Source organism: Scyliorhinus canicula, chromosome 1 (assembly GCF_902713615.1).
Source record: "Scyliorhinus canicula chromosome 1, sScyCan1.1, whole genome shotgun sequence".
In the NCBI taxonomy this organism is placed as follows: domain Eukaryota; kingdom Metazoa; phylum Chordata; class Chondrichthyes; order Carcharhiniformes; family Scyliorhinidae; genus Scyliorhinus; species Scyliorhinus canicula.
In genome coordinates, this window is record NC_052146.1 from 65175410 (window position 1) to 65201495 (window position 26086).

Genomic DNA, 26086 nt, shown 5'->3' on the forward strand with positions numbered 1-26086 from the left:
AGAAGGAGGCCATTCGGCCCATCAAGTCTGCACCGGCTCTTGGAAAGAGCACCCTACCCCCTACCCAAGGTCAACACCTCCACCCTATCCCCATAACTCAGTAACCCCACCCAACACTAAGGGTAATTTTGGACACTAAGGGCAATTTATCATGGCCAATCCACCTAACCCGCACATCTTTGGACTGTGGGAGGAAACCGGAGCACCCGGAGGAAACCCACGCACACACGGGGAGGATGTGCAGACTCCGCACAGACAGTAACCCAAGCCGGAATCGAACCTGGGACCCTGGAGCTGTGAAGCGATTGTGCTAACCACAATGCTACCGTGCTGCCACTATTTTTCTAAATGAGGGGACCAAATCTCCCTTGAATTAAACAGCGGCATCACATTTGCCTTCCCTATTACCTCCTGCTCCTGTATTTACATAGAATTTACAGTGCAGAAGGAGGCCATTCGGCCCAGAAAGCCATAAAAAGCAGAATGGGCCGAATGGCAGCCTTCTGACCTGTATCGTTCTACGATCCTACTGCACTCCAGCCCAGATTTTGTGTCCTGCTCATACTGTCCAAGTTGAAGGACGCCGTGTGTTCGATGAATATGTTTGATATAGATATAGACAGTCAGTGTTTTGGGGCACTCGGGTTTGTGGCTGAAACTGATCATGATTTGGGCTGCACTCTTCCTCAGTGATGCTCCAAGGCCCCTATATCCTCCTGCTGTAACCGCTTGAATGCTCTGCACACTAAGGGAAGGGAGTTATACTCTGTTATACTCTGAATTACGCCCACAGAACACCGCTAAATGTAGTCACTTACAGTGGCGGCTGCCAAAATAGAAAGTAAAAGCCCAGGTAGGGAGAAAATTGTTGTTCTGAGCCTTGGTGTTAGCTGGGGTTCAGAGGGTATGTTTTCTCCGTGAACTAGGTCTGGGGGGGGTCTGGGACTGGGATATGGGGTTTGGGGGGTGGGGGGGAGAGAGGAGGTTGTCTGGGGGGTAGCAAAATAGCTGAAAAGACTTTGTGAACTGCCAGGTCTCAAACGATCCTTGGAAAATAAATCTTGTGCCTTCAGTGCTTGTATTCCTGTTAAGCTTTTCGTGAGCTGAATGATACTTCTCCCCTTTGATACAAGTAAAAGAATGTTGGATTCCATGCAGCTTAATTTACAGGCCTGTGTCGCACTGCACTTTTAAGTGTAATTGCTCCTTTTCATTGTCATATTTTGGGGTGAGCTGTTAGCTGCTTGTTCTTGCAGTAGGAAGGGGATTTTTGGCGGTCTGGTTTATCTTGCTTCCAGTTTTGAAGGCTTTTATTTCACTCTTGAAAGATGGTTGTTACCGTCTGGTTGACTCCTGTTTCGGCTCTATCTGCCTGCATCCTCCTATGAATCTTCCTTCATGCTTATGGCTTGAAAGCAAAGGATGTCTCTCTTTCAGCAGACTATACGGAGACCACAGGCGCCAACCTGTCTGCCACATGCACTTCCTAGGCATCTCTCAACACATCAAATAGACTTATTAGCATAAAATTTTGAAACCTGGGAGTGAAATCTAGTTTGTGGCTGTATCCTTTTTGTATCAAGTTCCTGCTCTTCAGTTCTAGAATTCAACTTCACACTGCAGTCTAATCTTGGGATCTCACAACAAGCTACAGGACCTTACATGATACTGGTGTCATTTACTGTTGAGTGGATGAAGGGCAAGTAAACCTAGTTTTCTTTATTCACTAATTTTCACCTGAAGGTGCTGATGCCTTACAGGTAGTTTCCTGATACTTCAAGTGCCTGCATCTTTGCCTAGATGGGTATTGCTGCTAGGATAGTTTGCCCAGCTGAGGTTCTTGGATTGGGAACCATTGGGTGGTTATTGGGGAAATGGAGAGAGGGATGGATGGTCATCACGGCAGAGTCTAAACCTGCCCTCACCTGGTGCCCTTGAAAGATACTTTCTTGCTGGATTGCGATGGATTCCTGATTGAATTTTCCTTCCCAAGGACGTAGATGCCATTTGTCATCATCCTGAACCCCACTTGCTTAGAGACCAACAGTAGCTACATATGGTGCCTTAACAGGAATTTTTGCTTCACCAAGGAGCAATGGACACTGCAGTGATGGAAGTGTTAGGGACTCAATGGACCCGCTGAAAGTTTCCTCTCCGTTAGTTTCTTATGTTTGACAAACCAGAAGGATATTTTGCTATCTATGAAAGAAGAACAATTGGGGTTTTGGTTGAAAGTCAGAGCACTGTGCTGAATGCCTGACTGCTGTGCCATTAGAATGAAGAGGAGGATTCACCGCGGCTCAGAGTTGAAAGTAATGGCCTAGTGGAATTTGTAAAAGCAAGAGTTGAGTGAGTGCTGTGTCTTTTGTAAGGAGAGTAAATGTTATAATTTCAGTGTGTTTGGTGGCAGGGAGTTAAATGGGTCTGGGAGTGTGAGTTGGTGAAGATAGAGGCCAAATGTTTGGATGAGTTGGAGTTTACATAGTGTGGAATTTGGGGGTTGAAGCTGAGGCTAGCATTGGACTGCCTGAGTCTTGGAAGAATGAAGGAAAATTGAAATAATTGTTTTGGGGCAGAAGCTCAGCTGGTGCGGGCATGTGACTAAGTGAACTTCGTAACGTTTCTTATTGGACAGTTGTGAATAGGGTTGGATGCTATCCACAGTCATACACCCTGCTGTCCTGACTATTGAGCTTGATGCATATATGAAGAATCAAGGATCCTCCGTATCTGCATCAAGCAAGGAGTGGATAGTAACAGAAGGGAAATGATTGGTGTGAAATAGCAAGAAAATAACTTCTGTGAATCATTATCAATCCTTCCCTGAGGAAGGCAGGAGATGATTTCTCTTGGTTCATATGAACCACTCAAAGAACACTAATTTTTCACTGCTCAGCAATTGGCTTCATACCAGAACTGAGGTGTAAAGGTTGGTACAAAGCTGATGAAACTAATAGCTCTATCACGTGCCAAGGTCAGCGAGCCCTTTGATTTTTTTAACTTCTATCTTAGTTGCCATTTATGGCCTATCCCCTGGATCCTTCAGGACATCCTGAGTTTGCAGACAGCAGTGGGTTTTTGCATCCCCAGGTCGCCTATCACTGCCAGATAATTTGTTTGATGGTCTTTGCTGCTGTTTTGCAGGCAAATTCATTAGTCAATTTTCATGCACCGAGTTCCCAGGAACAGCAAGCAAGATGAATGATGGTTAATTTGTTTCTGGTGGGGGTCAGTTTGGGAAAAAAATGTAGGTCAAGACTTGAGGACAGCTCTCCTGATATACAGAAATTGCAGTGGGATTATTTAACCTCCATCTTCCTGTTCAGGTGTCCTATCACCATAACCACCCACCTCATAATCACCAGAGGTTAAGTCCTGTTTAAATATTCCTGTAATCAAAATTACTGAGCAAGACTGTTGACTCTGCATCTGTGTTTATACCATAGCCCTGGGAATGTTAGCAGTTCCTCCTGCAGTGATACAACATTAACATCTTCTATGCAGTAAGGGGTGAGAAATTTGCATTTATGTAGAGGCATTCACGACCTCAGGATATTTCAAAAGTATTTTGCAACCAAGAAATCACTTGTACGGCAGGAATCATGGCAGTGCGGTTGTGCACAGCAAGATCCCACAGACAGCCATGTGATGTTGACAGATTAGGGGGGGCACGACGGCACAGTAGTTAGCATTGCTGCATCACAGCACTGGGGGCCTGGGTTCTAGTCGTGCCTTGGTATCTGTGCGAAGTTTGCACTTTCTCCCCGTGTTTGTGTGGGTTCCCCCTGTGGTTTCCTCCCATAGTCCAAAGATGTGCAGGTTAGGTGGATTGGCCATGATCAATGGGCGCTGAGTGGGCCCCATTAGAGTGCTCTTTCGGAGGTTCAGTGCAGACTCGAGGGGCTGAATGGCCTGCTTCATCATTGTAGGGATTTTATGGATAATGATAGATGTCAGTTGAGGGATAAATATTGGCTTGCACAAAACTCCTTTACTTTTCTTGAAAACCATATGTTGTGGTTTTTACATTCAGCTGAGAGGGTAGACAGCTTGTTGCGATATTTTGGGGAACACCTGGATAATGGCAACTTGGGCCATATATGGGGGTGCCTGATGTGTGTCGTCCCATCCGAGAGGTCAGTGTGTTTCCCTCACAGACGCACTAGATCTACATGAGCAGTGGCCTTTTACTGTTGAGACTGAACACTACCACAGGACGTGTCATTAATAAACACCGCGCGCAGTCCCAGAATAGCAAGCGCTATCCTTTCTTTGACAGCATGCTCCTGCTCAGGCACGTTCATCCGGGCCTGAAAGGGGAATTAAATAGGTTCCCATTGCACCACAGGGCAGTCTTTATTTTAAAAGAAACTTTCCATCTTCTATTTTTGTTCTATCCTTCTCGGGGTCATGCTCCCTTGCATCAAGAACGCCACTCTGTATAGTTACACATACAAGAAGAGTTTGAATTTTTCAGCTCAAAGCCTGTTTTTCCTTCTGCATTTTTTGATGTACACCTTGTGATAGATAGGGCTGCCTTGTATTGAAGTGGTATAGTTGAAAGCAGTGGCTACTGTTTGATATCTGGATAAAAATGGGAATCCAAAACCGGCTGCTTCTGCAGTGAACAGAAATGTTTGCGCCTGTTCTCTGACCCTGGGGCTGTGGGGTGTCGGTTTCGAACAGGAAATCCTCTCCGGACACTACGTCCAAATTTCACTGGGCACAGACCCGGTAGCTATTCTTTTTTTTAAAAACATTTTTATTCTTCTCTTTTTTTTCACATTTTCATCCAAATTTACACCCACCAACAAACAATCAATGGTAACAAATGCAATGTCAGTCAATCCCCTGGCCAACAATTCCTCCCTCCTGCCAACCCCCAAACAACCCTCAACATTTTAAACACAAACATCAAAGAAAACGACTCAGGAATCCATACATAGTCACCAACAACATACACAGTCCAAACACCCCCCCCCCCCCCCCCCCCCCCAAATGTTCCTTGTCATCCAATTCTTGAAAGTGCATAATGAACAAAGCTCATCAATTGTAGAACCCTTCCATCTTTCCCCTCAACACAAACTTCACCTTCTCGAGTGTTTAAAAACTCCAACAGATCCCCCTCCGCCACTCCAGGGCACAGGGTGGAGAAACTGACTTCCACCCCAACAGGATCCGCCTTCAAGCGATCAACGAGGCGAAGACTAAAACATCTGCCTCTGCACCCACTTCCAATCTCAGCCGATCTAATACCCCGAATGTGGCCTCCAAAGGACCCGGCTCAAGCCTCACATGTACAACCTTCGAAATTACCCTGAAACCTCCCTCCAATACCCCTCCAGATTTGGATAGGACCTAAACATATGAAGGGGGTTTGCGGGCTCCCCCACAACGTTCACAAACATCCTCTACCCACTCAAAGAATCGGCTCATCCTCGTCTTTGTGAGGTGCGCCCTACACACCACCTTCAGCTGTATCAGCCCTCACCTCGCACACAAAGTTGAGGCTTTTATCCTACGGAGTACCTCACACCACAACCCCTCCTCCATGCTCTCTCCCAACTCTTTCTCCCACTTTGCCTTAATCCCCTCCAGTGGTGCCTTCTCTTCTAACAGAATCGCCCCATAAATCGCTGATCCCCTTCTCCATTCCCCCTGCCATCACCCGGTAGCTATTCTTACGTAAATCTCAACGTAACAACCAGATTATCTGTTTTTATGTGCTAAGGAATATTATTGGCCACCAGGGAGAACCACTGTATCCTCCTTCAAATTAGTGCATTTGGATATTTAAGTTCACCTGAGTGGACAGTCAGGACTTGGTTTAATGTCTCAATCAAAAGACAGCACTGCAATGAAGTGTGTGCCCAGAGTTTGTGTTGTGCTGGGGACGTGAACCCACAATTGTCTGATTTAAGAGGAGACAGTGCTGCTACTGAGACATGATGCAACAAAATTCATGTGGAGTCAGATGGGACTGAAATACTTCACCCATTCCCCAGCCACCACAATATACCGCCTCCACCGTGCCCCCCTGCCCCAGGAACTTGCCCTCAAGCCGTTGTCGATGAGGCATGCGGTCTGAAAATAATTTATTTAAGATGATGAGGCCTGAGGCCCACTGACTGTGTGCAGTGCCTGCTGTAAGCCGGAAAATGGACCTAAAGAAATTGGACTCTCATTAACTCTTTGTTGAGATGAAACACGAGTAGGTGGCAGCTCTCCAACAATACTTGGCCTGAGGTCCGGTTATCCATGTGTAGGCTTTTATCTGAGAATGTCGTCAGGCTTTTAGGTGGGAGATAAAGCTTCTACGCCCAAGTTTTACCGACAGCAGGAGTCGCCAGACCGGGGGAGGGGAGGGAGGAGAAGAAGAGAGAAAGACTATCTGACCAATTTCTCCCTTCCTTAACCCTAAGGTGCTGAAACCAAGTGTGCACGGAGATCAGCTGACTCTGGATGAACTTGGGATCGAACCTGTGAACTTCCTGTGCCTCATTAATTTCTGTAAAGCTGCTGTTCAGCTCCAGTGCCAAGGGCAAACCCCAGTGCAGAGTGTGGCATCGCAAAGCAAATGAGGAGCAATGGGTATTGGAGCCGCAGAGAATCTCCCTCTGGGGGAGGTGTTTGATTGCAGAGGAGGAGCTTGCCTTGGCACATTGTCATGTTGTTTTCCAGGCAGGCAGTCTAGCGAGTGCGCTCATTGCACTCGGTGCTGTGGTCTCCATTCTCGAGAAACACATCACCCAACACCACCCACAGGTCCCCCCCCCCCTTGGAATTTGGGAGCCATCTGCTTTTAGGGTGTTTAATTCAGAATGTGGGTAAGCAATAAATCATAGTTGAACTGTTAACTTGCGTGCCCACACCCTCCCCCGCAGCTCTGCCCCATGGAGGGGGAAGGGGCTGTGATGCTTTGTGAGTGCACGAGGTTGGTCTCTGGACATGGCTCTCCTGAAATCTGAAGTAAAATGGAGCAAAATGTGCAAAAGCCTTTGGTGTGGCCGTGTGTTAGAAAGAGGGCTCAGCACTTGCCCTCCTAAATGATAAATTTCCATTTAAATAGCTTTTCAGTGAAAAGTGTCTACTACTGATTCATCTCTGCACAGCAAGAGAACAGTTTTCATGTGCTAATTGATGATTGTGTTAATTTTTGATGCATTCTCTGGTATCATGCTGCTTTGTATTTTATTTATTTTAAATTGAAAGGAAATGTGCCAGAGTTCGGTTCCCCAATCCTAGTTTCTCTTGTGTAATAACTGATGAAAGGTTACAAAAAACGTCGGGGGAAGGGAGAGGCCATAGTGGGACTCACCTGTGTTTTTCCACTGTGGAGTCGCAGAGGGATCTCTGCAGCTGGGCTGCTGCTGCCTTAATTGTTTCAAAAAGAAAATCTTCTCAACTGGTCTCTGCCATAAGTGGGGTTCCTTCATTGGGGAGTCTAGGTACTGGTTAACCTTGAGTACTGTGCACAAGTGGCCAACCTTGATGTGTTAAACAGCTATTTGGCCAGTGGGGTCCTCACTGCCAAGGACCTCGCCCAGCGCCCACACGAGCACCCTCCAGGAATGATCACTGATGACAGGAACCTGTGCTTATTTTTGTTCTCCTGTTTCTCCATCACTGTTGTGGGGCCATTGAGGCACTGTAGGGTGTTCTGACACGTATTGTTCAGTTAGCGGGGGTGGGGGTGCAATATATTGTGGGGATTGGCGGGGATTTGATAAGTTGTGTATAACCCCCCCTCTTGCGCGGTCAAACGCGCCGTCTTTGTGCTGAGATTTTTAAATTGAGGCCTCATTCGCCCTTTCAGGTGCCACAAAAAGCCAATATTTATATCCCTCAACCAGCATCGCCACTAAAATAGATGAGCTCATTGCTGTTTGTACGACCTTGCTATGTGTAAATTGGCTGTCGAGGTTCTCACATTATAACAGTGACCACATTTCAAAGCTACTTAATTGGCTGCAATATAAAGATACATATGCAAATTCTTTCTCTCCTTGTTGGCTATGCCAGCACGGCTGCTGGCAAGAGAACTGTGTGTTTGCGGTCTTGTAACATTAGTGTGTCTTTTCTGTGTTGGGTGCTCGGGGCTGATTTCAAGCATTTTCAAGACTGGTAGGAGAGAAGCATGGCCACTTTAACCCGAATCCATTTACTTTCCAATAGATGGTGACCAGAACAAAGAAGATCTTTGTGGGCGGATTATCTGTAAATACCACAGTGGAGGATGTCAAGCAGTATTTCGACCAGTTTGGAAAGGTGAGTGAAACGCGAGCCTTGCTGCGTCTTGCATTCATTATTTGCTGTTCACGTCCGTCCTCGAATCTGGGTCATGCCGTTTTCTCTTGCTGCAGATTTTTCCAGGTTAAGCATGAAGTTTCTGTGCAGTGGGCCCCCCTCCTCCCCACCCCCAGAATAAGGTGAGAAGAAAGGGTCTTGGTGCTTGTCGTTTTAGTGTTGTGTATTGAGCAGCTGCATTCAGAGCCGCTGCTGCCGCCACTTCCCCCTCCCCCTACACCCACCTAGCCCCCCCCCATCCCAGCCGCCCAACCTTCCCTGTTGGTGCCACGGTCACCATGGTGACAGGACGAGAGGAGCAGTCACAGGCAGGTTCTTTTGTTCGGGGCTCAATTCAGCGCTGGCACGCAAGCCGGTCAGAAGTGACAGGAGAATAGGCAAACTCTCCTGCGCTCTCTCCAGGGGAATGGGAAAGCAATGGGCATGAGTAGAATTGCTGCCACTCAGACTTAACCTTCATATGTCTGAGATGACTGTCCACCTCTCAGCTGCCATCCAGTCCCGATTGGTCAGCTACCCTACGGTTTACTAATCTCTTCGGTTTCCATGACGCCTCGGACAGCTTTAGGATACAAATTAGGAGCTGTGAACACTTGCCTGTTGGCCAATGGGAATGTGGGTATCATGAGATTTAACAATGAATTGCTGGGCTCTTTTGTGTCGCTCCGAGAACTAACAAAAGAAATTGTAAATCCTTTTGTCAGATTAAAGTCTTAGGGCTCCCTTTCTTCCGAGACCCTGCTGTAGAGCTGGACTGACATTTATTCGAAGGAGGTTTATAAAAAGAAACTTAATGCTCAAGTCAATTGCACTGGGCCAATAAATGGAACACATACCACTTGAAAATCCAATTTCTTCTGTTGAATAATGTTGTATCTAAATTCGTGTTTGGCTGAACCCTTCTCATTTCCCCAATCTTTATAGCCCAAGTTTAGTCAGCTATCCCCCTCAGCTCTGTGACCACCTCTCAAGTGCAAATAAAGGTGCCTTCGAACAGGCTGGAAGGAAAAGCTGCAACTGAGGGTTGAGGGTGGTACAGAGAACAGAGTGCGAGGTAATGTTTGGAGCATGTGCAGATGGGAGCACATGGCTGGAGGAGCTTGTCTAGGTTGAGTGCAGCAAAAATTATTTGAAAGTAGGGTTGAGGATCTCGCCAATTTGCTGGGCGCAGCTCAGAAAGCCTGGGGTGGGTGAGCTAATGAGATGGAACTGCATCCTCCTCCTGTGTGATCTGTGCTGTGATGTAATAAATCACAGTGGCCTTGGAGTAATTCAGGGTGCCCTCCTGTACTCATCCTCGCCTCTCCTAGGGAAGGTGTTTCAAACACTGGATAATTCAGTAGGTGCTTGAGATGATCCCCCAGGCCGGAAGGCTGAACAGGACTTGGGTCCATTCCCTGATCAGGAAACGTGGCCCTGTTTTCTTTTCCGTTCGAGTTGGGCCTTGCAATTTACTGGGTGGATTGAAATTAGCGCCCTGCCATTGGTATTAATGGGCAGACAGTTGCTGTCAGCACATCGGCGATGAGCCACCTATTAGCAGGATGGCCTGTCTCACTTGTACAGGCCTGCACTTGCCGCCTGTACTGAACTTCGGCCGCCAGGGGAGCGAAGGCAGTCATAACCAATGATAACGGGCCGCTTGGCCTTCTCCAGTCCCCCTGTGGGCTGCGGGGCTCAGTGAGATTTTGCAGCCTGCAGCAAAGCCATGCAGATCAGGAGGGATTTAACCAGTAATAAAGATGGTACAGTTGGCCTCGGTCTCTGCCAGGGAGAGGGAAGTCACCCAGTGTTGTTGCTAACTGGCAGCCCCCACCCCCTTTCCGTCCCACAGGCAGCAAGTGTGGGTGTGAATATTTTCCAAGGATAGGGTAGGTTTCAGCCCAGCTGCCTTGACCAAATGGCCAATTCACTCCATCCAGGAGGGGAGGGGGTATAATAACCAGCGGCTCCTGTGCAGTTGTTGTTCCTGTTTCGGCTGCTGTGGAATCCACTCCCCTTCCCTCCCCTAACATTCCGGATGGTTTCCACAGCAACCGGAGCCAGAGGCAGCTTGGCAAAGCTGCCTCTGGTCGAATGACCATTTAGGTGAGATAGTGAAGGACAGTAATGTCTTAGTCCTAGTAATCATTTACGTTTTAGTCCATAGTTTGTGAGCCTCAAGTTTTAGTCTCCATACTCTCTGGAAGAAACTTTAGTCTTAGTTTTAGTCTAGTAATTTTTGTTCACAGACTCTAGTGACATTTTAGCTTTAGTTTTGGTTAGAATTTCACTCAATGTTGTTTGCTGCTTTCCTTATTCTCATTCTAGTCTTTTCAGGAGTGTTTTTAAATTCTTGTTTCCAAAAAAAAAAATTGTTTTCACTTCTCACAACGAACAAGAAAAGCTGAGAGATAATCAAACTGCGGTTTGAATGAGAGCTAAGGGGAAGATTCCCGCAGTTTGTAGAAAAATCGTAAGTGTGTTCTTTACGCGTGTGTTTACAATTTCAATAGATGTAGCAATTGACAGAAAATGGTTTTTCCGTTCTCTGTTTTTCAACATCCATTCTGAAGGGTGCAGAGGTTGACCATTCTTTTGACTCCCAGATGGAATTTAGAATGTTTAAATCCTAATTTTCAGTTTTAACCTTGAGATATAGTTCCCAGTTGATTCTGACCATTTCTACACTTTGGCCGATGGTGACCTAGCGAGAAGCTGGTCAATGATGAGATGGGTAGCAACGGGGCACAGTCTGGCAAAGTACCAGAGAGAAGGGGCAGTGCCACGGCATTTCTATTAACTGGACAGGAATATTGGGGGAACAAATTACTGCAGTTCTTTTAAAACATTGAAAAAAGCACAAGTTCTTTTTGCACTTCTCTTATTTTAGAGGTGTAGGTGTTGTACTCAATACTGTGTTGTGATTAGACAGGATCAGGAGGATTAAAAAAAAAACAACAAAGTTTTATGTTTCTTGGACTTCTCTTTTTAGCCCTTGAGTTCAGCCTTTGTGAGTTCAATCTGTGAGGGGCTTAGCTACAGTAGATCTCTCTCAAGCTGACTTTTGCCTAAATTGTAGATTGTGGTTTGGAAAGCGGGATGGAAATGCGTTCGACTATAAATTTATAGATGAACATCTGGCAACCTGTTGTGTTGAGCAGGGATATTGGGAAGGGAGCAGGTGATGTTGTATGTGCTCCTCCTGTCATCAGCTGCACTTAGTGGGAGTACTTTGAACTGTATGAATATTGTAGACACACAGAATTCAGGACCTCAAAATACGTAGGTACAATCCTACAAAATGGATGCTAAGCCAAAGTAGGGGATATTCGGAGGTATGCCAGACATTTGATCAAAGCAGTAGACCATAAGGACGATCTTGGAGAGGTAAGTTGAGAGGTTAAGGGAGAGATTTATTGATCATGGTCAAATTAATTTGTTGTACACCAGAAAACCAGTTGTGAAAGATAGAACTGGAGCCAATGTTTACACATTTTTCAAAGTATTTGTTTACAGAATTACACATTACAGCTACGCACCTTCAAAGCTAACAACCAGAGTCTTCGTTCATTGTCTATTTATAGGGTCAGAGATGAATCCCCAGTTGACACCCACCACCTGCATGCAATTAAATGTAATTAATATACATTTAACAGAAGACAACAGTGAATGGTTAGTGAAGTGAGGGGTTGATAAGTAAGAGAACATAGGGCGGCACGGTGGTGCAGAGTGGTTAGTACTGCTGTCTCACGGCACCAAGGTCCCGGGTTCGATCCAGGCCCAAGGTCACTGTTTGTGTGGAGTTTGCACATTCTCCCCATGTCTGCGTGGGTCTCACCCCCACAACCCAAAGATGTGTAGGGTAGGTGTATTGACTATGCTAAATTGCCCCTTGATTGGGAGAAAAAATAGAATTGGGTACTTTAAATTTTTAAAAATGCGTAAGAGAATGGAGTGAGAAATCCTGAGTTCTGTAAGAGTTTGCATAGCCATTGATAGGAGAGAAGGCATGATTGTTATATAAACACAAAGAAGAGAATATTACATTGGAGGCACAGAAGAAACTGGGAACCAAAGCAGGTCATAAAGGAGAGGAATGTTGTGGTAAGCAGAACACATGGGGGTCAGGATTCTGAGATTGAGGCGAGTCTATTTCGACATGTGAATTGCAGCTTGGGAGCGGCGTGGAGTTTGTGTCGGGGGCTGAGAAGATACTGGCTTCAGTCTTCATGTCCAACTGGGCGAATGTTGCTTAATGCTTAAAATGGAGACTGTGACAGCTGTGAGTGACTCTTCTGTGAGGAAACAAAAAGAAAAATGGTGGAAATAATGATGCCTGCTAGAGTAAGTAAAAGATACATGGGGTGGGAATGGGGAGAGGGGTGCAGGAGGAAATCAATGAGCAAGAATGCAGAGATGGGGAGAAAGCTCTTCAGATGTACAATGTTTGTTTCAAATTGAGTTCCTGCCAGCTGCTGAACAAAAACAATGGGAGCATAAAGTAGTTTAGTTCCATGTGAAGAGACACAGTCACCTATTAGGAGTTTGGTGGTGGGGGTTGTTGGGATTTAGTGTGGTTTGGTTGGGGCCGTTAGAGGGGGTGGTGGAAGCAGGGATTGGGGGGGAAGCATTACAATAGTGAGTGTACTTGAAAAGTAATTGGTTTTCATGCGATTTAGCATGTTGGGCCCTATATCAATGTTAGTTCCTTTGTTCATCTCCAGTAAAGTATTAGAGTGCCTATATCCCCATCTCTCTCCCGAGTGCCCATGTCACTGTGCAGCCGCTGCTTAATTTATTCCCTGCTGCTTCTCTTGCCCGGTGGAATACTCAACTTTCCACATCTACGTTTGTTTTTGGTTTCTCCACAGGAAAACAGTTTATATATTTTTTTAAAAATTAGAGTACCCAATTATTTTTTTTCCCAATTGAGGGGCAATTTAGTGTGGCCAATCCACCTAACCTGCACATCTTTGGGTTGTGGGGGTGAAACCCACGCAGACATGGGAAGAATGTGCAAACTCCACACGGACAGTGACCCAGGGCTGGGATTTGAACCCGGGTCCTCAGCACCGTAGTCCCAGTGCTAACCACTGCACCACATGCCGCCCTATATATATATTAAAGAAAAACACAATCCAGGCTCTGCTCATTGCTCCTTCAATGGGTTTTACTTATAGATGTATTGCTAGGTTATCATTATTTTTCTGTTTGCCAGGTGCCTATTTATCATTTAAATCTTCATTTTAAATTCCAGCGAGTTTTGTGGTTTGTCTATTTGCGGTATTTTTGAACACAAACGTTTTCCTTTTCAGATGTTTAGACTCATTCTTCCTTCTTCTATTAATGAGGCTTCTTCCTGCTTTGGGTGGGCAAAACAGCTGAGTCACCACCCAATTGAAAGCAACAGAATTTTAAAAATGAAAACTCATTGATAGGAAAGGAAGCAATGCTTTTAAAAAAAACAAATGCACCGTAAATGGTCTTTTCCAAAGTCGTCTTCTCTCGTTCTCTTCTCTCTTTCCGCGCCCCCCCCACACACACCCACCACCACCCTTGGGATGTGGGTCACCTTGAATGCTTTTCTTTGTGTATGGAGAACTTTACAAAATTGTCATTGTTGCTTTGACCTCCTGCTCATCAACATCCGAGCCACTGGGCTTGAAGTAATGAGGACAGGAATTTGCTGCATTGTAAGATTGCTTTCTTAACTGCTGTTAGTTCGGGAGAAACTTTGCCACCACTCTGGGTAAAATGTATAGCTTGTGTAGAACGCAAATGCCAGCAGAGGTCACAGTTGGGCCGAAGGGCCTGCTTATGTGCTGCAAATTTGATGTACTCCGATGGCCTCTTTAATTTTTTTTATGCTCCCCCGCTTCACAGCCTGATGGAAAAGGCCCAGATATTTTTAAATGACGGTTTATATTGAAAGAAAGTTTTTGAGATTTTAATTAAAGGCTCTCACTGGGGTTCAAGTGGAGCTGATGTTACATCCAAGTCTGGCAGTCTGGTGTTTGTGGTATCGTTGCACGTCAGTTGCTCACTCTCCCCACACACAAGAGCCTCTTGTGACCGTCTCATTCAAAACCCCCCTGTGCTTGGATCTCACGGGTGGGGGAGGGAAGGCTGAGCAGGCCAAAGTTTTCATATGCAGAATGCTGCTGTTGAGTAACGTCCATTCTTCCCACCCCCTAAACCGACTCTGAGACTGGATCACTGAGTGGAGAGGAGACAGGAGAGGAAAGAAAGCCAACACAGGGAACATTGTGCAGCAACCTGAAACACACACAATCGGCACTGTTTGAATCAGGTGTCTGAAAAGCCAGGGAGCTTAGGATGGGGGAGGGGGGAATGAGAGTGAGCACATGCTGTATGCAGTATAGGAAGATGAGATTGAAATTTTAGTACGCTGGGCTTCACTTAATTGAATTCTTAATGAGCATTTCTGTTAGTCGATATAAATTTCTCCTCCCCATCACATTGTATTCATCAACTTTCACTGAATAGTTCGACTGTGGAATCCTCCATAAAGAACGTGTGTGTGTGTGTGTGATTACATATATGTAGTACAACCTGGACTATTTTTGGAGAGCACCAGGGCTGAGCTCCAACCCTGGACCTGATGGTCAACGCTACCATATATTTTATATTCAATAATTCTGCCGTTTGAGCTCGTGTCATATTAAAGAATTGCAATTTAGATATTGGTCCCCAAATAAATTGATTGCCATGATGTGGAGATGCCAGCGTTGGACTGGGGTGAGCACAGTAAGAAGTCTTACAACACCAGGTTAAAGTCCAACAGGTTTGTTTCAAACACTAGCTTTCGGAGCACTGCTTCCTCCTTAGGTGAATGAAGAGGTATGTTCCAGAAACATATATATATATAGACAAATTCAAAGATGTCAGACAATGCTTAGAATGCGAGCATTTGCAGGTAATCAAGTCTTTACAGATCCAGAGATAGGGGTAACCCTAGGTTAAAGAGGTGTGAATTTTCTCAAGCCAGAACAGTTGGTAGGATTTTGCAAGCCCAGACCAGATGGTGGGGGGTGAATGTAGTGCAACATGAATCCCAGGTCCCGGTTGAGGCACCACTCATGTGTGCGGAACTTGGCTATAAGTTTCTGCTCGGCAATTCTGAAGGCCACCTTTTGTTGGCCGAGTCGCACGAGTATGTACTGCGTACCTGGCGTAACGTTGTCTACCTCATACGCTGCAGGAAAGAATGTCCCGAAGCGTGGTACATTGGCGAGATCGTGCAGACGCTGCGACAACGAATTAACGGGCATCGCGCGACAATCGCCAGGCAGGAATGTTCCCTTCCAGTCGGGGAACACTTCAGCAGTCATGGGCATTCAGCCTCTGATCTCCGGGTAAGCGTTCTCCAAGGTGGCCTTCAGGACGCGCGACAATGCAGAAAGACCAATTTCAGACTTGCTCTCTCTGACGCAGGTGTCATTGTCCAATTATAGCCATCTCTACCCCTGCCAAGATAGCTACAAATACAATCAAATGTGAGAGTTTCCTGGTCTGCACGTGTTTACCGATTAATCGAAGGAATGTCAAATGATTCTTGTCTGTCCAACCTGACGGAACATGTGGGGATAGGCCACCGATAATGCTGGTAACCCGACAATTCAGACATGTTATACAACCAGAATAAACATGAATGCTCCACACCTTGATGCTGTTGAGTGAAGGTTTTGTATTGGCAGGGGATGCATTGGGGAGTGTGGTCTTCACAACACTGGATTTCATCCATCGAGGGACCCGTGAGCCTATTGAGAAACCTTAGAACATTGGATTAGTTTTCAGTGCTTGTTCCAGTTTGAAGGAGTTATTTATCCCTATGCCAAAGTTGCCCTTTGTTCGAATGTTGTGGAATGCATTTCCCACCTGACTGATATCCATTAAAGGTGACTCTGGCATTGGATGTGTTGAAGACGATGCCAGAACCCAGTGGTGCTATCCGCACCGGTTGGGATCTGTGCCCATGTGTTGGTGGCTAATATGCTGCTTTGGGAGATTTTCAGCAACTCCATCCATCAAAGCAAAGTTTCATAACTTGGATTCATAATTTTCCACATCAGGAATTTGGGAAATGTAAAAGGAGCACCTGGAGTGAGAAGCACAAAATGTTAACTACCTCAACTTTTGAGCGCATTTGAGCTGTTAAATCGGTAGCAAGGGTGCATTCTCTGGAGGTCATGACGGACTTTGTCACAAATGTCTCTGCCTGTCATTAGGTCTGTAACTATAGATTTGCACCATCTGGAGTATATCATTAACCGGATCAATCAATGTAATAAAGGCTTAATTTTATTCTGATTTCATGCACCATCCATGCTAAATATTAATATCTTTATTATTCACATTGATTTTTAAAAAATTATGTAGTATGCATGAAAATGAGACAGCTATAGAATCATATTGCAACATCTGTTGCACTGATATCATAGGGTTAGCTGGCCTGGGACTATTGCGTTGGTTAGCCCCGTGGCTATTAGTTTGGAGAATGGGTGGAGTTCATAGTGGAAGTCGATTGTCATGGCAAGAATGTAGTGTAGACAGAAGCAGTAAAGTCCTTCTGCCCTCTGATGGTAAAAATGCAATATTGAATTGAAAAATAATGTTTAAAAAAACACAGTATTAATAAGAGTATTTGATTTGAAATAAGTTTGTCAAATTTTACTTTAAGTTTTTCTTTATTAAAAAAAAATGCGTTTCCTCTTTATTTGTCCAATGTCATACCGCTGTCACGGGGTCAAAATCCTGGAACTCCCTATCCTAACAGTACGGTGGGTGTACCTACACCATATGGACGATAGTGGTTCAAGAAGGCAGTTCACCACCGCCCTCTCGAGGGCAATTAGGGGTGGCCAAGCCTGCGATGCCCACACCCCGTGACAGAATAGAAAACAGTGGTTCAGGGATTGGTCAAGTCTCACTGGCTGAGTACAATGGAGTTTAGGATTGCTTTCAAAATGCTCATTGGCAGCAAGGTTGCCAACTTTGGTGGCAAAAGACATCACTGATCTTGGTTTATTAACTACTTTCATGTTGCAATCCTCAACAAAGCACTCTGGTATATACTGGTTGAATACTCACTCACTGAATATTAACAAGTGTTCAGTTTACTCCCTGTCTCTCCTGAAACTATTCATTCACACCGGCCAGGCAGGGAGAAAAAACAAGTGGATTTTTATGGTGTCTTTCTTGACCCCAGGACATTCAAAAGTGCCGTACTGCTGATGAAGTACTTTTGCAGTGTGGCCACTGTTATAACCATTTGAACCATGCTGGGAGCAGTGTTCTTGTGAACCTCATAACTAGGGACGTAGAGAGGATTTTAAACTAAATAGTGGGGGCAAGGGATCAAATGAGGGCAGATGTGTTATATCAAAGAATCGGGACAAGGTTAGAGAGAAAGGTATTAATGTGGGAAATGATAAACAGACTGTGACAGGAAGAGACAGAGTGCAAGTCTTGAGAGTAAATAAATAGATAAGGCTAGAGGTTACAAAAATAATAAAAAGACAAAACTTAGACTCTGTATGTGAATGTACATAGCATTTGAAACAAAGCAGATTAACTGAGTGCACATAGGGATTGATAAGTATGATCCAATAGCCATGACATAGACAGAGCTACAGGATGGCATATATTGGGACCTGAATATTGAAAGGTATGTGATTTTAGGAAGAATAGGAAGTCAGAAAAAGGTGGAGGGGTGGTTCCATTAATTAAAGATGACATTCCACAATAGAGAGGGATGACCTAAATTCAGCACACCAGGATATCAAAGCATTTTGGGTAGAGATGAGGAATGCTAAATGCAAGAAGTCACTTGTGGGAGTGGTGTACAGGCTCCCCGACAGTAATCGCAGATAAGTCAGGATATCAAAGAAGAAATAGTGGGAACATGTCAGACAGGTACGCCGATTATCCTGGGGGATTTTGATCTACATATAGACTGGGATAATCAGATTAGCAGAAATAGCGTAGATGCCAAATTTATAGAATGTTTTAGGGATAATTTCTTCGATCAGCATGTTCTGGAGCCAAACAGGCTTTACTACTCCTGATATTGTGCAATGAGGTGTGATTAATTAATGACCTCTGAGTGAAGACGCTCATCAGTAGCAATGATCATAATATGGTTGAATTTTGCATTCAGTTTGAGGGAGAGAAGAGTGGGTTTAAGACTAGTTTAAACTGAAATAAAAGGCATGAAAGCAGAGTTTGCAAAAGGAATGGAAAATTAGCTTACAGGGTGATCAGTAGTGATGCAGTGACATTTAAAGGAATTATTTCAGAATACACAGGATAGATCAATTCCAATGAGAGAGAAATTCCAAGGCAAGGATCCACCACCTGCGGTAAACTGATAAAGTTAAGTATCAAACTTAAAGAAAAAGCATCCAAGTGCACAAAGTTGGGTGGCAGGTCAGAAGATTGGACAGAATATAAAAAACAGCAAAGAATTAGTAAGGAGGGAAAAATTAGAGTACAAAAGCTGGTAGAAATCTACAGACAGATAGTAAGAGTTTCCATAGATATAAAGAAAATTTATCAAAGTGAACATTGGTCTAATAAAAAATGAGGCTTGAGAGTTAAAATTGGAAATTGCTTCAAATCAGGAAATGGAAGGAAGGGCAGGAGGAAGTCAAGAAAATTACAATCACTAGGGAAGTGGTACTGAGCAAACTGTTGGAGATTCAGGTTGCCAAGTCCCCGGGTCCTGATGAACTTCACCCAAGGGTCTTAAAATTAGTGACTGGTGAGATAGTTGATGGGTTGGTTTAAACTTAACAAAATTCACTCGATCTGGGGAATAATTCCATTACATTGTAATTCCTTTATTCAAAAAGGGAGGGTGACAGAAAGCAGGAAACTGTAGATCAGTTAGCTTAACATCTGTCATAGGGAAAATGTTCAAAGCTATTACTGAAGTTCTTATAACAGGGCACTTAGACAAATTTAAGGTAATCAGGCAGAGCCAACATGGGAGAGGGAAATCATGTTTAATCAATTTATTGGAATTCTTTGAAAAGGTAACAGCTGCTGCGGATAGAGGGGATCAGGTGAATGTACTGTACTTGGACTTTCAGAAGGTATTTGATAAGGTGTCTCATCAAAGTTCATTGTGGAAAATAAGCGCTCTTGGTGTAGTGGTAATATATTGGTATGGATAGAAGATTGGCTAGCTAACACGAACCAAGAGTAGGGATAAATGGGTCGTTTTCTGGTTGACAGGTTGTAACGAGTGGTGTGCCACAGGGATCAGTGTTGGGACCTCAACTGTTTACAATTTATATAAATGATTTGGATGAAGGGGCTGAAGATATGGTTGCTATATTTCATGATGACTTGAAGATATGAAAATCATTTGTGAACAGGACATAAGGAAGCTGCAAAACAATATAGATAAGTTAGATGAATTGGGCAAAGGTCTCGAGAATGTGAGTATAATGTGGGAAAATGTGAGGTCCATTTTGGCAGGACAAATACAAAAGAAGCTAATTTATCTAAACGGTGAGATATTGCAGAATTTTGAAATGCAGAGAGATCTGGGGATCCTGGTGAATTGATTGCAAAAGGTTAGTATACAGGTGCACCAAGTAATTAGCAAAGCTAATACAATGTTATTGTTTTTTGCGAGGGGAATTAAATACAAGAGTAGGGAGGTTTATACAGGAAAGATGTAAATGCATTGGAAGCAGTTCCGAGAAGCTTTACTAGATCAGTACCTCGAATGGGTGGGTTTTCTTGTGAGGAAAGGCTGGACAGTCCTAGGCTTGTATCCACTAGAATTTTGAAGAGTAAACGGTGACTTGACTGAAACATACAAGATCCTGAGGGATCTTGACTGGGTAGATGTGGATGTGATGTTAGAGAATCTAGCACAAAAGCCCACTGTTTAAAAATAAGGAGTTGGCCATTTAAGACTCGAGAGGAGCGAAAATCTATCTCTGAGAATTGAGACACTTTGAAATTCTCTTCCTCAAAACCTGATTGAGGCAGTGTCCTTGAATGTCTGTCAAATCCGAAGTAGATAGATCCATGATAAGCAAGGGGGTGAAAGGTTCGGGATAGGCAGGAATGTGACGTTGAGGTTAAAATTAGATCAGCCATGATCTTATTGAATGCCAGCAGACTCAAGGGGCTGAATGGCCTATTTGTGCTCCTAATTTATATGTTCATAAATAGATACTGTGGCAGTCAATTTCCACACAGCGAACCTCCACAAACAGCAATTTGATGATGACCAGTTAATCTGTTTTCAGTGATGGTGTTTGAACGATAAATATTAGTCAGGAGTGGCCAATCTTGATGATGTGTGACTCTGGTATGATTGCTGTCTAATGTTTGACTGTAGGATGCAGTGCTGAGACAGATTGTTTCATCACCCAATGTCTAGCAGGAGTTACTGGATGCCGGATTCTTTTTGTTTCGCCTTGTTCAAACACCAGCTGCAGTGACCCACACCAGCTGAGATCAGGTATATCAGCACAGATCAGCTGGTATTTTGCAGCATAGCCCAGTTGTGTACCATGTGGTGCATTTACCCTGTGGTGCATTTGCCCATCTTTGGGAGCCAAAGCTATGTAAAGCTATTTGCAACATGTGGGAGAGGGATGAAGTTGGTGTTATTAGTGCAGTATTGTTCAATACTTTGCGTAACGTTTCCTACATTTCTAAAGTTCTTCATTGAAGGGCAGCACGGTGGCGCAGTGGTTAACATTGCTGCCTCACGGCGCCAAGGTCCCAGGTTCGATCCGGCTCTGGGTCACTGTCCGCGTGGAGTTTGCACATTCTCCCCGTGTTTGCGTGGGTTTCGCCCCCGCAACCCAAAGATGTGCAGGGTAGGTGAAATGGCCACGCGAAATTGCCCCTTAATTGGAAAAAATGAATTGGGTACTCTTTATTAAAAAAAATTTTTTAAAGTTCTTTATTCACTGCAACATGCGTTGGGAGATTTTGAGGTTATGAAGTGTGCTGTGTAGATGCAAGCCTTTTTACTTAACCCCAGAAAACTGGCTATTCTGTCATCATATTGTTTCCAGCATTACTTTTGGGGGAAAAAATGTTTATTGCAAATTTTCATTATAAACAAAATAATACAGAACAGTTCAAGTTACAATGACAAAGTGCAAAGCAAACAAACAAAAGCACAAATTAACTTAACACCCCAACATTAAACTAAACCAAACCCTTTAACAACGGATGGTGACTAGCTCTTTAAAAAAAAAGGAAATGAATGGCTACCATGTTAGGTGAGCCCTTCTATCGACCCCGAATGATGTATTTGACCGTCTCGAAATATAAGAATGACATGAGGTCACCCAACCAAACCAAGGCACTGAGTGGAATAGGAGACCTCCACCCAAGCAGAACTCCTCTCCGGGCTACTAATGAGGCAAAGGCGAGACCATCCACCTTCACCCCTGTCTGCAGCACCAGCGAGTCTGATGCCTTGAAAATGGCTACCAGAGAGGCAGCATGGTGGCGTAGTGGTTTGCATTGCTGTATCATGGTGCCAAGGTCCCAGGTTGGATCCCGGCTCTGGGTCACTGTCCGTATGGAGTTTGCACGTTCTCCCCGTGTTTGCGTGGGTTTTGCCCCCACATTCCAAAGATGTGCGGTGTAGGTGGATCGGCCACGCAAAATTACCCCTTAATTGGGATAAATCAATTGGGTACTCTAAATTTATATTTAAAAAAACGAAAATGGCTACCAGCAGACACGACTGCAAATCGACATAAGTATAGCTCTTTAAAAAAAAAAAAATTCCCGAGTTACCCAAGACGTGGAATCGATCTCCTTCGCCTCGGAGATCTCAGGCAAGTGACATTCAGTACTAGTCTCCAGAAATGGGGACCAGATGGAACGGCACTTGTGGGGGTCTCCCATGGGATTGGAGGCTCTTGGGTGCATGTACTTTGGGCAGGGAGGTACCCAGGCATGGTTGGTGCCACCTGGGCACCCTGGCAGTGCCACCTGGGCACCCTGGCAGTGCCACCTGAATGCTAATCTGGCACTACCAAGATGCCCAGGTTTCACTGCTGGGTTGACCTGCGTAGGTGTTGGGTGATGGGGGACTTTCCCACAATGCACTGGGGCTTGAGGGTATATCATTTTGGAGGCTTCGGAGATCGGGACACCATTTTTAATTGGTAGTGCAGAGCTCCTCAGTGTACAAAACAGGGCTATGTGCAGCATCGGCCGCATGTTTCTTTGAGGTCCCTTATCAAATACGAGCGCAGCTAAAGTCACTATGGACTTTGTTCCCATTTAGTTAAATTACTCCCAAGGAGTTGTTGAACACGTCTAAAATTAAAGGGTCAAATTGTTCAAAAACTCAATGGGGAAGCCATCAGGGCCAGGGCTTTACCTGTCTGCATTAACCCAATGCATCTCAATTTCCTGTGGGCACAGCAGGGATTCCAACTCTTCCCTCCGCCAGTGGGATGGATAACCCATCCAAAAATTTTGTCAAGGTCGAACTCTCCACCAATGGCTCCGATCTATCTATACCCTGATGAGATGTTTCAAAAGAGGCGTTCATCTGAGGCGGGGCAGAAACAAGACTGCCGCTCGAGTCCTGTATCTACCCAATCTCTTAGGAAGCCGCGTGCCGTCTCCAACAGTGAGCTAAAAGGCAACTGACCTTCTCCCTGTCTTCATAAAGTACACCCCTCAACGTCATAGCTGGCCCACTGCCTTGTACGATGATTATTCAAATTTTTACTACTTGAGTGAGTGCTGATGGTTCACCTCAAGGATGGAGTCCACCAGCCTCTGCCGCTCCGCCTTCACTATCCTTTCCATCTACACTTTGTAGGAAATTATCCCCCCTACCCCGATAACCACCTTAAGGGCTTCTCACAGTATAGACTCACTTTTATTAAGTTTTGTAAATTCCCCAATGGCGGTGGACATGAGTTCTTCTTCACTAATAATGCCATATCCAATCTCAATGTCGGATGCTGGGAGGGACCTGACTAGTGCCAAATCAATAAAATGTGGGGCATGGTCTGAAATCATGGTCGCCGACTAACCTGCCATCTCCACCAAAGGGAGGAGCAACCTATCCATCAAAACAAAAGTCATTACGGGGTTGACCTGGGAAAAAAGGAAAACATTTTTCTCACCTGGGTGAAAAATACGTTGTGGATCTGCCCCACCCCCTCTCCATCTGTTCCATGAAAGCCAACAGTGCCGTGGCCACTCCCGATGGAGTCAGAGATTTGGGCCTGGACTGGTCCATCCTGAGGTCCAGACCACAAATAAGTCACCCCCAAAATAAGCCGATGTGAATCTACATCAGGGATGGAGGCTAGCAACTTGTTAATAAAACCCGTATTGTCCCAGTTTGGCACGTAGACATTAACCAGGACCACTGAGGTGCCCACCAAAGACCCACAAATAATAACATGTCTACCATTGCGGTCCGCAGAAAACGGAACTCTTTTATTGATTAAAATTGCCGCACCCTGGGCCCTACCATTAAGGCTTGAATGAAATACTTGTCCCACCATAATAATAATAATAATCTTTATGGTCACAAGTAGGCTTACATTAACACCGCAATAAAGTTACTGTGAAAAGCCCCTAGTCTCTACATTCCGGTGCCTCTTCGGGTACACGGAGGGAGAATTCAGAATGTCCAAATTACTTAACCACATCTTTCGGGACTTGTGGGAGGAAACCGGAGCACCCGGAGGAAACCCACACATACACGGGGAGAACGTGCAGACTCCGCACAGACAGTGACCCAAGCCGGGAATTGAACCTGGGACCCTGGTGCTGTGAAGCAACAGTGCTAACCACTGTGCTGCCGTGGGGGACTTGGGTAGTGGAAGGGGACTTTTGTTTGCATTATGTGAGGAGAAGACATGCACAAGATGCCTCCCACTAGGGTACTGTTCTTTTAGTCCTTTTCGCTTAGTTTCAGGATTTTTTTTTTTTGTTTAACAACCCCTGGTTCAATGGTATAAGGTGCCTCCAAGGGTGAAATGCCTAGAAAACCCAGGCGGAAACAGCCTGAAAGCAGATTTTCATTGTCTGAATCGGAGGCTTCTCGGGATTACGCGGTGGAGAAAATGACAAACGCAGCCTCCGTGACTCCAGCGACTCAACTAACAGCCGAGATGCTTATTAGCAGTTTGCCAGCAGAATTTCATGCAAAATAAGGGTATGGTATATTAGAACAAACTTTATTAATAACACAGTATTAAAATATCTTTAACGCCACACAAGAAAATAATTTGCAATTACCCCATAAACAATGCTAATCATTACAGTGATACAAAAACCCTTAACTGCTATCTTTATTTCCACTCAAAAAACAAAACCATCTCGGGACCCAATGCACTTTTAGCATTCAGGAGTACTTGCTGTGCGCATATGTCTTCAATAGCCCACTTTGAGAAAGAGAGATCTTTTGAAACCGCTTGAAAGACAGAGACCTGACACCCTGTCACAACAATGCAGAATCTCTGGCTGAATTTCTTCAGATATACCTCTGCTCACCTTAACCTCCGCTCACCTTCTAGCCAAACCCTGAACCTGACCGCTTCAGCCCATGGCTCCTCCCATTAACGACATCATCTCACTAAGCTAAACACAATGTATCTAATTAATCTACTCCTCAGGGATCCCTCTTAATCTAAATAAAAGTCCATTAGCCCAAACTTTTATGATGCTTTTAATTGCACCTCTGGCTCCAAAACGCCTAGCTGTCTTTCAAACTTTATAAAATGTGACTGCAGCACTCACACACTAACCCAAGCTTTTAACCCTTACTGCACCATGACTACAGCACTCTCACACTAACCCAAGCTTTTAACCCTTACTGCACCATGACTGCAGCACTCTCACACTAACCCAAGCTTTTAACCCTTACTGCACCATGACTGCAGCACTCTCACACTAACCCAAGCTTTTAACCCTTACTGCACCATGACTGCAGCACTCTCACACTAACCCAAGCTTTTAACCCTTACTGCACCATGACTGCAGCACTCTCACACTAACCCAAGCTTTTAACCCTTACTGCACCATGACTGCAGCACTCACACACTAACCCAAGCTTTTAACCCTTACTGCACCATGACTGCAGCACTCTCACACTAACCCAGACTTTTAACCCTTACTGCACCAAATACATATAATACAAAATAACTAAAGTTCCTACTTTCATCACTCTAGCAATAGATCCCTCAGTGTTTTGGGCGATGTGGTTGTTTCTCTTCTTGGGCAACCATCTTTTTTCACGGTGGTCCAAGATTGAGGTATTTGATACACTGCAGGATAAAGCCATCCTTTGTATCTGTCTTGATGTAAATGTGGGTGCAGAAAAGAAATTGCCCAACACGCAGAAATTGCAGCTGCTCTTTTGCAGTGAAACTGAGCCTGACATTTGGCCTCCATCTGAATTGTTGTAGATGAGTAACATGTCAGGCATTCAACAATGGAGGGCATCACAGCTGATCTTTGATTCTTCGCTTCCTGAAATGACCACACTGGCAAACCTTGCAACTGGGAGGACAGGCAGGAGCTGTGCCTTTCTCTCTCTCTCTCTCTCTCTGTCTTCCACCATTCTCAAAGTTGAGGAATGCTATGACTAGCTTTACAAATTCTCTTTGCCCCACTCTGCCTTCCCTCCTCGCTGCCATTAGTTTGGTTTGTTGGGTTGTGATTGTTTTTGGTTCTAATTTTAGAAGGGGCCCCAGGGTCAATTGCTTCTGGGTGTTTGACTGAACGTAAATATTATTGCTTTCACCTCAAC

General features: G+C 44.8%; 1 protein-coding gene across 2 annotated transcripts in view; it reads left to right on the plus strand.

Annotated features, from left to right (window-relative positions):
• msi1b (musashi RNA binding protein 1b) overlaps positions 1 to 26086 on the plus strand; it is a 195606-nt gene that overhangs the window by 52992 nt on the left and 116528 nt on the right. For both annotated transcript variants that reach the window (XM_038791971.1, XM_038791964.1), the window contains exon 6: positions 8176 to 8268. In XM_038791971.1, coding sequence (XP_038647899.1) covers positions 8176 to 8268 — 93 coding nt within the window. The remainder of the gene's footprint in view (positions 1 to 8175; positions 8269 to 26086) is intronic.